General features: G+C 42.9%; 1 protein-coding gene across 1 annotated transcript in view; it reads right to left on the bottom strand.

The window, feature by feature from the left end:
* LOC149464490 (vasoactive intestinal polypeptide receptor-like) overlaps nucleotides 1-16,687 on the bottom strand; it is a 99,177-nt gene that overhangs the window by 23,775 nt on the left and 58,715 nt on the right. Inside the window, exons 6-7 of the mRNA XM_089674462.1 lie at nucleotides 12,844-12,976; nucleotides 9,796-9,949 (exon numbers count right to left, since the gene is read on the bottom strand). Coding sequence (XP_089530588.1) covers nucleotides 9,796-9,949; nucleotides 12,844-12,976 — 287 coding nt within the window. The remainder of the gene's footprint in view (nucleotides 1-9,795; nucleotides 9,950-12,843; nucleotides 12,977-16,687) is intronic.

The following is a 16,687-nucleotide window of genomic DNA, read 5'->3' as shown; positions in this document are numbered from 1 at the left end:
TTGACCCTCCTTTGGCAGCAATAACCTCAACCAAACGTTTCCTGTAGTTGCAGATCAGACCTGCACAATGATCTGGAGTAATTTTGGACCACTCCTCTTCACAAAACTGTTTCAGTGTAGCAATATTCTTGGGATGTCTGGTGTGAATCGCTCTCTTAAGGTCATGCCACAGCATTTCAATCGGGTTGAGGTCAGGACTCTGACTGGGCCACTCCAGAAGGCGTATTCTGTGCTGTTGCAGCCATTGTTTTGTTGAATTACTTGTACGCTTTGGGTCATTGTCCTGTTGCCTCACCCATCCTCTGCAGAGCTTCAGTTGGCGGACAGATGGTCGTACGTTTTCCTGCAAAATGTCTTGATAAACTCTGGAATTCATTTTCCCATCAATGACAACAATCCATCCAGGCCCTGAGGCAGCAAAGCAGCCCCAAACCATGATGCTCCCTCCGCCATGTTTTACAGTGGGGATGAGGTTTTGATGTTGGTGTGCTGTGCCTTTTTTTCTCCACACATAGTGTTGTGTGTTCTTCCCAAACAACTCAATCTTGGTTTCATCTGTCCACAGTATATTTTGCCAGTAGTGCTGTGGAACATCCAGGTGCTCTTTTGCATACTTAAAACGTACTGCAATATTCTTTTTGGACAGCAATGGCTTCCTCCGTGGTGTCCTCCCATGTACTCCATTCTTGTTTAATGTTTTCCTTATTGTAGATGTGTCAACAAAAATGTTAGCATGTGCCAGAGATTTCTGTAGGTCTTTAGCTGACACTCTGGGATTCTTCTTTACCTCATGCAGCATTTTGCGCTGTGCTCTTGCAGTCATTTTTACAGGACGACCACGCCTAGGGAGAGTAGCAACAGTGCTAAACTTTCTCCATTTGTAGACAGTCTGTCTTACCGTGGACACATGAACATCAAGGCTTTTGGAGATACTTTTGTAACCCTTTCCAGCTTCATGCAAGTCAACAATTCTTGATCGTAGGTCTTCTGATAGCTCTTTTCTGCGAGGCATGGTTCACATCAGACAGTGCTTCTTGAAACCAGTAAACCCAAAACAGGTGTGTGTTTTTTAAGGGCAGGACAGCTGTCAGCAACACATCTAATATCATCACACTGATTGGAGTCAAAGTTGGCTCACTCCTGGCTCCAATTATCTCTGGGAGAAGTCATTAAGCTAGGGCTTCACATACTTTTTCCTCCCTGCACTGTGAATGTTTACATGTTATGTGCAATTAAACCATGGCAACATCTAATATTTGTGTAGTATTATGTTCAGCAGACTGTGTTCTTCTATTGTTGTGACTTAGATGCCGTTCAGAGCACATTTTATGCCCAATTCATGCAAAACTCCACGTAATCCCAAGGGGTTCACATACTTTTTCTTGCAACTGTACAATATCAGCCTCATAGGGAGTGGATGGTTTTCAATGTCTGGTAGGCTTGTATTGTGAGAAGCAGCAATAACGCACAACCATTGTGCACTACAAAGCATGGAGTGGTACATATGTTGCAACTGTCAAGAATCGTGAGGAGTACTGTAAATCAATAGTCTTGGACTTTCAGTAATAAACGTATCAAAATTTTTTTTCTTTTGGTTAAAACTGTGCGCAAATATACAGCCAACGCATTTCAAGGGTTCTCACCCCTCTCCAGATCTTTGGTTGATTTATCAGGTGAACATGAAAGTCCCAGATACTGCTAGATCAGTTGGGCAGCACAGTGGCTAAATGGGTAGCACTTCCACCTGGCAGTTCTAGAGTTGTTGGTTCAAATCCCAACCACGGCACCACGTACCTGGAGTTTGCATGTTCTCCCTGTGTGGGGTTCCTCCCACACTCCAAAGAGATGCTAGTAGGTTAAATGGCCCTAGTATGTGTATGTATGAGTGTAAGGTAGGGACTTTGGATTGTATGGCCCTTAAGGGTTAGAGACTGATGTGAATGTACAATATATATGTAAGCACTGCATAAATTGATGGTGCTATATAAGTACTTGTAATATTATTATTATTATACAGGATTTATATAGCGCCAACAGTTTGCTCAGTGCTCTACATTATAATGGGAGACAATACAGTTCAATACACGAGAGGTTCGAGGGCCCTGCTCCTTGGAGCTTACAATCTAGGAGGGAGGGGATAGTGGTACAGGAGGAAATAGCTGTGAGGGATGGAGTGGTAGGAAGAGTGGAGGAGATCGGCAATTAGCTGAGGGCGGGGTAGGCTTCCCTGAAGAGATGGGTTTTCAGAGTGTGCCTAAAGGTGAGGAGAGTAGGTGATAGTCTGATGGATTGGGGTAGGGAGTTCCAGAGGATGGGGGAAGCCCTGGAAAAGTCCTGGAGACGGGCATGGGAGGAGGAGACCAGGGAGCTAGAGAGTAGGAGGTCTTGTGAGGAGCGGAGAGTACGTTTTGGGTGGTATTTGGATACCAGATCGGTGATGTAGTTTGGGGCAGTGTTATGGATAGCTTTGTATGTCAATGTTAGCATTTTGAATTTTATCCGTTGGGCAATCGGAAGCCAGTGGAGGGATTGGCAGAGGGGGGTGGCGGATACGGAGCGGTTTATAATAAATAAATATCTTACCTGTGTGGACTCCTCAGAGCCAAACAATTGTTAGGTAAAACTTTCTGGAACCACAGCCAGGGCAACCTAACTTGAGATGCTCGCTGACTTCTCCTGATGAAACCTCCTTTCCTTGTCTTGACAGGCAGCTCAAACAGCATTGTGTTTAGGTGGCATTTTGATAATATGGAGGTTGTCAATCTAAAACCACACTCGGGGCTTCTTTATACTTGCGTTAGTCTCGGAAAACCAATCTATGGTGGATCTCTTTTAGCAGAGTGGTACAAGAGCAGGTGACAAGCACTAAGGAAGTAATATTGCACAACCCCTATGGAGACGTGGGTTTAATGAACCATCTGAAACTTACCCCCTTCTTGAGATAAATGGGCCACTACCGGAAACACTCTAACACACCCCCTTACATGAATGAACATCTCCAGATTATACAAACACTGTCTCTATTAAACATAAATTTGTCAAGTTGATCCAGGGAATATCCGATTGCCTCTCAGGGGATCAGGAAGGAATTTTTTTCCCTGCAGGAGCAAATTGGATCATGCTTTGGTGGCCTTTGTTTTGCCTTCCTCTGGATCAACTGTGGGTATAGGATTATAACTTTTTTTTAATTTTATTTTACTTTAATGGTTGAACTGGATGGACTTTTGTCTTTTTTCAGCCAGACTAACTATGTAACTAAGTGAGGCAAAGTAACACAAACTGTGACCAGGATAAAATAACAAAAATTCCTACACGGAGCAATCCTATACCAAATTTGTATATAGGAATCAACCCCAAAGGTAACTGGGACCAGGTTTTACCAATCAGCTTAAACTGTAACAGAATCACCTAGAGTATCATAAGGCCTGTCAGAATAAATAGCATAAACCCTCAAATGCTATGCCTGGAGTGACTTTGCTAGGTCCAAGTCTGTCTACAGAATTTCACTATTCCAAAAAGGAAGAAATGGACAAAGTCCATGTGAGTGCTAAGAGACAGGATGAAATGGTCCAAAAACAAAAAAAAGCAAAGAAATGATTTCAGTCGACTGGGTTGGGGCCCTTTTGGTGGTTAACTAGTAGTGAGGCTGAGATGCTTCCACATATTCCCAGTTCAAGAGGATGGGAGAGCTCTGGTGGGAATAACTTGACAAAGGTGCCTGACTGTAAAGAAAGAACAAGCAACATGTTCAGAAAGAAGTTGAATGGATCTAAGTTACTAGGGCAATCCTGAACAAGTGATATAGCACTGCCCAGTGGTTTGCTGAAGACGTGCAGCAATGTTTAAGGAACTGGAGGACAAATTGTGTTAGCTAAAGTTTACCTTCCTGTTGTACGGCATGTGTTTAGTCGGTTGACAACCCTCTCACCAACCTTGCGCTATGGATACAGACGACGGAGTGGCCCCTCATGGATTGATGGCTGGAGCAAACCCACTCTGTATAGCTGAAGATGTAGAAGGAGTCTAGCGAAACCCACTCTGTCTTGCTGAAGATGTAGAAGGAGACTAATGAAACCCACACTATCTGGCTGAAGATGTAGAAGGAGACCAGTGAACCCACTCTGTATAGCTGAAGATGTAGAAGGAGTCTAGCGAAACCCACCCTGTCTTGCTGAAGATGTAGGAGACTTATGAAACCCACTCTGTCTTGCTGAAGATGTAGAAGGAGATTAATGATACCCACACTGTCTGGCTGAAGATGTAGAAGGAGACCAGTGAACCCACTCTGTATAGCTGAAGATGTAGAAGGAGTCTAGCGAAACCCACCCTGTCTTGCTGAAGATGTAGGAGACTTATGAAACCCACTCTGTCTTGCTGAAGATGTAGAAGGAGATTAATGATACCCACACTGTCTGGCTGAAGATGTAGAAGGAGACCAGTGAACCCACTCTGTATAGCTGAAGATGTAGAAGGAGTCTAGCGAAACCCACCCTGTCTTGCTGAAGATGTAGGAGACTTATGAAACCCACTCTGTCTTGCTGAAGATGTAGAAGTAGACTAATGAAACCCACTCTGTCTTGCTGAAGATGTAGAAGTAGACTAATGAAACCCACACTGTCTGGCTGAAGATGTAGAAGGAGACCAGTGAACCCATTCTGTATAGCTGAAGATGTAGAAGGAGTCTAGCGAAACCCACCCTGTCTTGCTGAAGATGTGGGAGACTTATGAAACCCACTCTGTCTTGCTGAAGATGTAGAAGTAGACTAATGAAACCCACTCTGTCTTGCTGAAGATGTAGCAGTAGACTAATGAAACCCACACTGTCTGGCTGAAGATGTAGAAGGAGACCAGTGAACCCATTCTGTATAGCTGAAGATGTAGAAGGAGTCTAGCGAAACCCACCCTGTCTTGCTGAAGATGTAGGAGACTTATGAAACCCACTCTGTATGGCTGAAATGCTACTGCCAGGGGCGGACTGACAACTCTTGGGGCCCCCAGGCAATAGGGGATCGTGGGACCCCTGAGTCCTCGCCCACACTCAAACCACACCCAAAAAAGCCTATGAAAGGTACCAGGGGCATCTCATGGGGCCCCCTACTGACCCCGGACCCTCGGGCAGTGCCCGAGTTCCCAAATGGTCAGTCCGCCCCTGGCTACTGTTGAACATGCTACTGCTAGGCCACACTGGAAGGCCAGTGGACTCAGCACTCTAGCCTGAATGTCCACTTCCTTTCCTGGTCTGCCGTGAAGTACCCTGAACCTCCCCGAACAGCTCACTGAATTTCTCTCCACTCTCCCGTCCAGGCCGCATAGCTTCCTGGGAACTGGAGGTTCCTAGCCACTGGGATGCAGTGCCGATTGTACTTAGTGAAACTATATTTCCCACAGTCCTTTTCTTTACAAAGCCTGCTCCTCCTAGTTTGATGTTGACCAATCAGGGAAGGACATAAAAGTCAATAGAGACATAGCTAACGGACATGCCGGGACTTGTTATCCCACAACTATAATTCTCTAAAGTCTATCTTTGCCTTGTTTTTTTGCAGAGGGGTGCTAGCCCCTGGCTACATTTGTATGGGAATACCACACAATATTCCCTTGCATGGGTTGAGTTCCAAAAAAAACCTAATTGGGGGTATAATTTTTTCTACAGCATGTGTACAACTTTATCTGGCTGCCATGTTATTTTAAGGTGGGCAGTCGGGGAAGGGCGGCTCAACTGTCTATTTTTACCACCCTCCCCGACACAAGTGTAAATGAACACTTATTTTTACTGCACAGTGCTGACCTGTCTGATGCAAAAGACTGGGAGGACAATAACTACGAAATTCCTCTAAAGCTACTTTTCACCAGAAAAGAGAACGTTTTATAGATTTTTACTTAATAGCATAAAAACAAAAATTAAGGAAAAAAGGGTTGGGATGACACAAAAGGGCAAGATACTGAATCAAACTGTGAAACACATAGAAAGATCTAAGCATTTCAAATCAAATTTTCCATCTCTAGACCTGCAAAGGGTGAGAGAGATGACTTCTCTGCTGCAGTTACATAATCCAGGAATGTGCGATCCCTGAAGGCAAACCAAAGGTTGTTGAACAGGTGTCTCTATTTTATATAAAACAAATTCAAATAAATTCATATTTCAGTCTCTCATATAAATTCAAATAAATTCAATTTCAGTCTCTTATAAGAAGAAAAATCCTACCCTGCAGGAGAACTGAAATGCTGAACTTTCAGGTCTTGTACCTTTGAATATTTCCCTGGTGGCTCCATTTTCTTCAAAATACTCAGCTGTTGAATTGCCATGGGCCACCACAATTGCCCACAATTTAATATACCTTCCAGAGACACAAAACTGATAAAGAAATTAACATACATTTACCACCCAAGACTATGAATCGGTAAACTTCGGTGCTGTAAAATCTCATCACATATTTACTAAACTGGATATGTAAATGTTATCATTCTTTGCATATGAAGGTGCTGTACACACATGACAAAAAGGAGACCTTGCCATATGTTCTTGATGCTCTGCAAATGCTCCTCAGAGGCTGAGGTAGATCGATGTTGAGTCAAATGGATCAACAAAGTTCACAGTTTGGTCAAATATTTGCTTCACATTGCACAGTAGAATGATGAAACAACTGTTGACGGCGGTGACTCCAACACATGAGTTAATTGTTCACCCCAGTAGACCCTTTCACCAGAATGAACATCAACAGGCTCGAAGATGCTGCACACCTATAACAGCCTTAAAATACTAACCTCAAAAGGCTTTAAAGCCAACTGAACATTCAGTTTAAAGGCTCATTCAGATGGCAGATTAGTGCCATCCTCCATGCAGAGCTGCTGGATGCACATGCAGCACCGGCACAGAGACAACCGCATGTCAAAGTCTGACATGTTGGCAGGAATGGATACCATATTCGAATGCACTCTGCTGTAAATCAGTTAGATACATTCTAAGTGCATCAAAATATAAAGAAGGGGGACTCAATGAAAGAGTTACAACACTTTTCTGGCGGTATGGTTCCTGTGAAATTACCTAATTCAGAATACCCTTTCAACGGTTTTGGTGGAAGGTCCAACATATGCTCCAGATCCTGGTAGTTCTTATTTCCCATTTTCGGTGGTGACAGAGCCAAAAAGAAGTACTGGCAGGTCACAGATAACCAACCTGGTGGTAATTAAGACCAAATCTGAACTGGCATACAAAGAAACACCAGTGCTTAGAGCTGGGCATATATGTTCTTTGAAGCTGCCATGAATGTAACAGCTCCTCACACAGGGCTCATGGTTTTTAGGACACCGGTGGTTGCTGGCTTCCTAGCAAATGATGACTAAACCCCACTACCAGTCATCCACCAGCCGGGAGATTCCCCCACCCACATCTAAGTGTAAAGAAAGGGGAAGGATACCCCTCTCTACTCCTAGAATGCAGGCGCTCTTTGATAAATAGCACACGGACCTCCCTTCGTTATCAGAGGATGACTGGGAGGATTGTCTTCTACAGTGTCTCCCTACTATGATCTCAGCCATGGACCGCTTCATACAGCTTAAATTTATCCATAGAGTATATTACACCCTGCGGCGCTTGGCTGTGATATATCCTTGATAGATCAGCTGTGATATGGAGGTGGGCACGTTTCTCCATATGTTGAAATGGAATCAGTCGGCTCCGCCGACAATCTCGGGATGGGAATCGGCAGTCAACGGGGCGCTTCTGTTGTACAAACTTACTTATATGAGCCATAATTGTCCAGCTAAATTTGATAAAATATGGACTGGGTGGGTGGAGACTCAGGGACTTACGGTATAATAATTGGCTGGAAATGCTTGCTGATGTTATTACCCAAACATGGCAATGGACATGAATCACTGTGGTTGGGGATGCATCATTGGCGGCACTTGGCTGTGATATATCCTTGATAGATCGGCTGTGATATGGAGGTGGGCACGTTTCTCCATATGTTTTGGGAATGTTCCAAGCTTCTCCCCTTCTGGGTTGGGGTGCTGGATACTATTAAAGCTGTTAGTAAACTGTCTATCCCCATGGTTCTGCTGATTATGTTGCTAGGTCTCTTGGACCTCGTGGAGATGTCTAAGCATAATAGACTTTTTGTCTTCTATGCTTTTTACTATGCTAGGAGAGAAATTCTGTTGAAATGGAATCAGTCGGCTCCGCCGACAGTCTCGGGATGGGAATCGGCAGTCAACGGGGCGCTTCTGTTGTACAAACCTACTTATATGAGCCATAATTGTCCAGTTAAATTTGATAAAATATGGGCTGGGTGGGTGGAGGCTCAGGGCCTTACAGTATAATAATTGGCTGGAAATGCTTCCTGATCAGGGGCGGACTGACAATTCATGGGGCACCCGGGCAATAGGGGATCATGGGGCCCCTGTGTCCTTGCCCAAATTCAAAAAAGCCTATGAAAAAGGTGCCAGGGGCATCTCATGGGGCCCCCCACTGACCCCGGGCCCTCAGGCAGTGCCCGAGTTTCCAAATAGTCAGTCCGCCCCTGGTCGTACAATATCAATACAGTTCCTTCAACCTCTCATGGTATGAGTCCCAAAGAAGTGAAAAAAGTCCATATCTATGGAAAAGCTAACATTTTACAGCCTGTCCAGTCCATGGGCAGTTATAGAGGATAAGCTACTGCTGCGCCGCTTTAGTTTTCCAAAAGCATGGTTATGGTTTGCCTTATCAGACCATAGGCCTTGCCACATGTGCCCCTCCAAAGAGGTCCAGACTATTCTTCATTTTGATCTAACTTGTCCCAAAACCTCTAATACCTGCAAGAGGGGGTTACAGCCCTTTATAGATCTACTCACACATTATATATAACTCCCCCTCTTAGCTCCACACCAATGGGCAGATAATACCAACCAAGGGCAGGAGCCCAATAGCTTGCAGCTTCTCCAAAAGACCCAGATCCTTTTGGGGGCCCCTCCCTGATTGCTATCAGAGTAAATGGTCAGTCCACCCCTGTTGCTGATGTTATTACCCAAACATGGCAATGGACATGAATCACTGTGGTCGGGGATGCATCATTGGCTGCTATGATGTTGGCTGCACAGTTGATGGTGTCTTAGTAACCAATGATGCTGTACAGAGTATGCACTGACGACAGGTGTGTCCGTGGTACAGATCCACGGGCTTCAGTGCTGCCTCCACCATGCCTTTGATAAATTCATGTACCTGGCACTGCAGAATTCTCAAGTGTGTTGTGCACACTCTTTATCAATGTCCCAGATGGTGCTTAAAGTCTTATAGTGTGTTTTCGTTAAAAATCAGCTACATCCTAAGTAGAAAATGTAAATCTTGTACCCTACTAGCATGCTGCAAGGACCATTATTCTCTGTGTGGAAGCAGTGGTCTCTTTTCACAGGTCTGGCACCTAGGTTTATAGATTTTCCATTATCAGTGGCAAAAACAACAATGTTTCTGTCATTGATACTGACATGATTACTTAATGAATTGTCTCCTGCCATAGATTCATTAATACTAATACATATACGAAGGAGATATTTGTTTTGAGTCCCATAGACATTTTGATACAGTGTTCCGGCCCTGATGAAGAATTTTGTGGCTCTTGAAATGCATTGGAATGCATCTTGTTTTTCTTTTGTCATTTGTGGAAAAAAAATACGAGATTTAGGACTTTTGAGACATTTGTTTGGCACACTTATTGACACAACTATCTAGTTCTGTTTGTCCTCTTAGGCCAAATGGAGGCATACCACTAGAGTGCATTGCACGGCATTCACTATTCAATATTTCTTGTTACCACTCACCCCAGCCAATAACAATGTACCACCAAAAATATCTTCTTTGGGAGGTGAAGGTGAGCGTGAGTAGAGTGTGCAAATACATCCCCTCCACCAGAAGCCAGGAGAAATTAGCTAAGACGGAGTACTGGAAAAACGCCATGGCCACCTTACAGCCCACCTGAAATACAGACAGGACACAGCTTAACTCAAGTCAATAAACAGGAGACAAGTGAGTACAAAATGAACATAGCTTATATCTACCATAGCTTATACAGTTGCAAGAAAAAGTATGTGAACCCTTTGGGATTACGTGGAGTTTTGCATGACTTGGGCATAAAATGTGCTCGGAACGTCATCTAAGTCACAACAATAGAAGAACACAGTCTGCTGAACATAATACTACACAAACATTAGATGTTGCCATGGTTTAATTGCACATAACATGTAAACATTCACAGTGCAGGGAGGAAAAAGTATGTGAGGCCCTAGCTTAATGACTTCTCCCAGAGCTAATTGGAGCCAGGAGTGAGCCAACCTTGACTCCAATCAGTGTGATGATATTGGATGTGTTGCTGACAGCTGTCCTGCCCTTAAAAAACATACACCTGTTTTGGGTTTACTGGTTTCAAGAAGCACTGTCTGATGTGAACTATGCCTCGCAGAAAAGAGCTCTCAGAAGACCTACGATCAAGAATTGTTGACTTGCATGAAGCTGGAAAGCGTTACAAAAGTATCTCCAAAAGCCTTGATGTTCATGTGTCCACGGTAAGACAGACTGTCTACAAATGGAGAAAGTTTAGCACTGTTGCTACTCTCCCTAGGCGTGGTCGTCCTGTAAAAATGACTGCAAGAGCACAGCACAGAATGCTGCATGAGCTAAAGAATTCCAGAGTGTCAGCTAAAGACCTACAGAAATCTCTGGCACATGCTAACATTTTTGTTGACACATCTACAATAAGGAACACATTAAACAAGAATGGAGTACATGGGAGGACACCACGGAAGAAGCCATTGCTGTCCAAAAAGAATATTGCAGCACGTTTGAAGTTTGCAAAAGAGCACCTGGATGTTCCACAGCACTACTGGCAAAATATACTGTGGACAGATGAAACCAAGATTGATTTGTTTGGGAAGAAAACACAGCATTATGTGTGGAGAATAAAAGGCACAGCACACCAACATCAAAACCTCATCCCCACTGTAAAACATGGCGGAGGGAGCATCATGGTTTGGGGCTGCTTTGCTGCCTCAGGGCCTGGACGGATTGTTGTCATTGATGGGAAAATGAATTCTAGAGTTTATCAAGACATTTTGCAGGAAAACGTACGACCATCGGTCCACCAACTGAAGCTCCGCAGAGGATGGGTGATGCAACAGGACAATGACCCAAAACATATAAGTAATTCAACAAAACAATGGCTGCAACAGCACAGAATACGCCTTCTGGAGTGGCCCAGTCAGAGTCCTGACCTCAACCCGATTGAAATGCTGTGGCATGACCTTAAGAGAGCGATTCACATCAGACATCCCAAGAATATTGCTACACTGAAACAGTTTTGTGAAGAGGAGTGGTCCAAAATTACTCCAGATCGTTGTGCAGGTCTGATCTGCAACTACAGGAAACGTTTGGTTGAGGTTATTGCTGCCAAAGGAGGGTCAACCAGTTATTAAGTCCATAGTTTCACATACTTTTTCCTCCCTGCACTGTGAATGTTTACATGTTATGTGCAATTAAACCATGGCAACATCTAATGTTTGTGTAGTATTATGTTCAGCAGACTGTGTTCTTCTATTGCTGTGACTTAGATGACGTTCAGAGCACATTTTATGCCCAATTCATGCAAAACTCCACGTAATCCCAAGGGGTTCACATACTTTTTCTTGCAACTGTATATACCAAACTACATAACTGACCTGATACCCAAATACTACCCTACCCGTGCCCTCAGCTCCTCACAGGACCTCCTTCTCTCTAGCTCCCTGGTCTCCTCCTCCCACGCCCGATTGCAGGACTTCTCTAAGACTTCCCCCATCCTCTGGAACTCCCTACTCCAATCCATCAGACTGTCACCCACCCTCCTCACCTTTAGGCGCACCCTGAAAACCCTCCTCTTCAGGGAAGCCTACCCCAACCTCACCTAACACCTGACCTCACCTAACAACCTCCTCCACTCTTCCCACCACTCCATCCCCACAGCCATCTCCTCCTAAACCACCTTCCCCTCCCTCCTAGATTGTAATCTCGAAAGAGCAGGGCCCTCAAACCCCTCGTGTATTGTTTTGTTACTGTCTTGTCTCATGTTCTGTCCCCCTTGCTACTGTACAGCGCTGAGCATAGCCTTTGGCGCTATATAAATACTGTATAATAATAATATCTTTCCTGTGGTTTGATTATGCAGGGAAAAGCAAAAGGTTCATTTTTAACAATGACCTCACTAGCAGCACTTGACTCCAGTTCTCTTCCTTGCTGCTCCAGGATACATAGAACAATAACGTGTACTTCTGGATATAAAGAGCACATGACTCAATTTCCTTCTTCCCCCATGAAAACGCTGATCCTTGGTGACCATGGATGAGTGAAGTGGAGAGGGTTTGGGGTTTCTTTTGTTTTTTTTGTTTTTTTTTAGCAAAACATTACCATTTCGGTGAAATGCATTCAAATCAATGGGAAAGAGGAAATAAGGAGGGGTTTTGGCAGTTTTTAAAAGGCTCTAGAGGGTTACAGATGCTCATTCAACTATTCTGGCAAAAAATACCCCACCCCCCATTTTTATACAGAAAACAAAAACAGTGGAAAAAATGAAACAAAATATTACACAGTACACAAATTATCACATGTATGAAAATGAAAAAAAAACACAAAAGTAAAAAAAAAAAAAACACACAACGAAATTTAGAACTGTTAATACAAAACAAATACAGATTAACAATGGTCAGTCAATAGGTAACTGGGGAAATGAACCTAACAGTTGGCTTTCCAGTAAGAATACTGCTTAGCCAGCACCTCCAGATAAAAGCTGGCAAGTCCCCACTAATGTTTAACTAGCGATATACACATTAAAAAGTTATTACCGTAGACATGGTGCAATGATCAACATCCTCATCAGTGAAGAGAATGGCATCCTTGACAAACACTGCCGCACCACGTATGATAAAGGACACAAATAAGTTCATATGGATGAAATTTCTGGGACAGTGGAGTTTCCTGTGGAGATAGAACACAAAAGCGCTTATATATTATATTTCTAGATTAAAATTATGCAGTAAGGGACTGAGCCAACAGCTTTTGAGCTTGTGTTGATGGCAATAGTTTGATCATTCAGAATTCATTGACAGGTAGATTTGACCTGTTATAAAAATTATATAATAAACAGTGCAAAACAATACCCAACAAATTTCACATAATAAAGGAATAAAGTGAAAAACTCATATTTTGATTTAAAGTGTCCAAAATTAATGTGTCCAAAAAATATATATATAAAAAATATAATAAATAAATAAATAAATATATATATATATATATATATATATAAACAATAAAAAATATATAAAAAGCTTTTCTCCAACTTCAGAGTGCTTCACCAAACACGAATAAATATGTATTGTGGTTATCCTTCTGTGATAAGTGCTTCCACCATCCACCAGTGAAAAAAACCAACATTAATTGCACTCACCAGATAATGGCGAAGAGTACACCTTTTAGGACTTTTAGGGACCCTACACCCCCTCTTATAGCCTCCAGACCTCCATTCCACCACACCAGACTAAGATGATTCTTCCACCTCCTTTCTCCAAAACCGCTCCACCGTTGTGCCAAAGAAGAAAATATTGCATATAGTGTGATATTGCTAATGACCTCCTCTTACATCTATAGTAATAATGTCAGGTCACTCATGGTTCACAAAAACATTAAAGGCTTTTTATTATATAGCCTCCATCGGCCAAACACAGTCAAATACCATCCAGGATCAATTGCAGAAATCCCACAACTTGCTGTGAAGAGGATGACAGTATGTCTGACAGACAGATCCCAAAAATGGCCGCTGGAACGCACCGCTTGGTATGCGTTCCACTCACCGGTGACGAATGACGTTCAAACAATGGATTGGAAGTGCGTCAACGCATTTCGCCCCTCCCACTCAAGACCTTTAAATCAAAATATGAGTTTTTCACTTTATTCCTTTATTATGTGAATTTTGTTGGGTATTGTTTTGCACTGTTTATTATATATTTTTTATGATTTGGTGTTTACACTAGTGCACAGCAGCATTTCAAATTTTAGGGGTGGGGATTGTTCTGTGGTGCAGGAGTATATATTTATATAGATTTGACCTGTTGCTGACCTCCTTCTGACCTGCATTAAGCAGGTTTTGCAAATCCATTGACATGGGAATGCACAACCCACTTGAAATGAATAAAAGTCCACAGGCCCTTAAATATGTGATGATACCAGAGATCTCAAAAGATGAGAGCAACAGTGGCATAGAACTAGATTCCTGGAAGACTTCTGTTAGACCTATTTAATCACTTTCATTAACACCTCCTCAAACAGTTTTCTCCAACTCTTCCACTTTTAACTCTACTTCATCCCTCACCACCACTACCCACTATTAACTCACGGAAATTGACCATCACTTCAAAAACAAGGTTTATGCAATTTGTGACGAGATTGCCAATGTCCTGATATCTTCCCCAACTAACGTACACCATTCCATCATGTTCAGCACTTTTCTTATTTAATCATGTTACCACAGAGGAGGTTCCTATACTTCTGTCTAATGCTTACCTAACCACCTTCCCTCACAACTACTCTGCTCACCGTCTGCTCTATTCTTTGCTTTTTAACTCACATTTGCAATCTCTCCCTCTCTACTAGCATCTGCCCCACCCATCTAAAACATGCACTGGTCACCCCTCCTATTATAAAATCCTCACTAAACCCCGTCTGTCTGAACAACCTAAAACTCATCTGCTTGATCTTCTAAACTTCTAAAACGCCTATCATACAACTGTCTGAGCCACCACCCCACTGTTATCAACCTTCTCGACTCTTTTAAATCTGGCTTCTGCCCAGAAGACTCCACAGAAACCCAACAAAATCCCACCAATGACTTACTATCTGCCATAACCACTGACCACTACTCCATACTCATACTCTTGGACCTTTCTGCTGCCTCTGACACAGTTGACCACCTGCTTCTTGACAAACTCCACTCCCCAAAACTCTACCCTTTCCTGATTCTCCTCCTCCCTATCTCAGCACACCTTCAGTGTCACCTACAACTCTATCTTCTCCTCTCCTCTTCCTCTTTCAATATGAGTCTCAGAAGGCTCTGTCCTTGGGCCTCTTCTGTTGCCTATCTATATCTCCTCCTGCTGGGTCAGTTGGTAACCTCCCATGGTTTTCAATACCATGTTGATAACTTCCCATGGTTTCCAAGACCATCTATATGCTGACAACACCCAAATCTATCTCTCTACTCCTCAGCTCACCTCTTCTGTTTCTTTACCCATTACTAACTTATAAATTGCCATATCTGCATGGTTGTCACACCACCTCAAACTCAATCTTTCCAAAACTGAGCTCATAATATTTCCTCCCCCTTTGTCCCTTTCTATGATGAATGCCGCTGTCAGACTTTCCTGCTTATCAAACTGCTCAGTGTCCTCCAACCCTCTCTACCAATTTCTCCATTGGCATCCACTCACCCAATGCATAAAATTTAGAACACTAACTACAAAAAAGACATCCACAACTCTGCCCTAAGTTATGTCACCACTCATCTCAAGATATCATCCAAACCATTGTTTTCATTCCTACTAAGACCTCCTGCTCTATAGCCCCTTTGTTACCTAATCCCTTGCTTGTCTCCAGGACTTCTCTAGAGCCTCACCCTCCCTCCCTACCCCAATCAACCTAGCTGTCTCCTACTTCAGGAAATCCTCTTTAGGAAGCCTATACCACCTCTACTTAACACATTTCCACACAGTTATTACCTCTTCTATCACTCACTTCTTTATTTAGCTTTTAAGCTGTCACAAGAAGGGTCATCTAAACTTTCTTGTATGAAATGTTATTGTAAATGTACTGTCTTCCTTTATTTTGTAAACTGCTGTAAAAACTGTATAATAATAAAAATGTTTTCAGGTGTTGAGTATGTAGCAGAATTCATCCCCCTCTTTTTTCCAAAAACTGGAAGCAACACTTGTGAGTACTAATAGGGCCTTTGTGTTCAGAGCTGCTTCTCTCCTCATACATGTCAATGGAAATGCAAAAGCAGCCTGAAGCAGGTTGATGCAGGTTAGACAGAAGGTGCACAGTGGCTAAATGGTTAGCACTTCTACCTGGCAGTACTAGGGTTGTTGGTTCCAATCCCAACCACAGCACCACCTGCCTGGAGTTCTCCCTGTGCCTGTATGGGTTTCCTCCCACACCCCAAAGATGTGCTGGTAGGTTGATTGGCTCCTGTCTAAATTGGCCCTAGTATGTGTATTTGTAAATTAGTGACCTTAGATTGTATGCCCCTTGAGGGTTAGGGACTAATGTGAATGTACAATATATATGTAAAAGTGCTGTGTAAATTGATGGCACTATATACGTACATGAAATACATTTTTTTTTTAAAAAAAGCAGGTTTGAAGGACATCAACTACTGTTCAAATGGGCCCACCAATGAAGAATCTCAAAATGCAATCAGAATACACCTGAAAGCTTTCTGCCTTTGCTCATCCACATGGGTCCTTATAAAAGATAAATTAAACTTTATGAGCAATGTTGATCCTGGTCAGATCCTGGTCCTCCATGTGAAAAACAATGCGATCATACTCCACTAGTTTATTCAAACAAATATATCCATCAGAAAAGGAAACTTTTCCTGGGAGAAACATGGAAGCGAACATTGCTGATTCCTCATTC

Source organism: Staurois parvus, unplaced genomic scaffold (assembly GCF_062004578.1).
Source record: "Staurois parvus isolate SC_StPar_1 unplaced genomic scaffold, SC_StPar_1.0 ptg000151l, whole genome shotgun sequence".
Taxonomy (NCBI): Eukaryota; Metazoa; Chordata; class Amphibia; order Anura; family Ranidae; genus Staurois; species Staurois parvus.
This window is presented reverse-complemented; position numbering and strand designations above follow the sequence as displayed.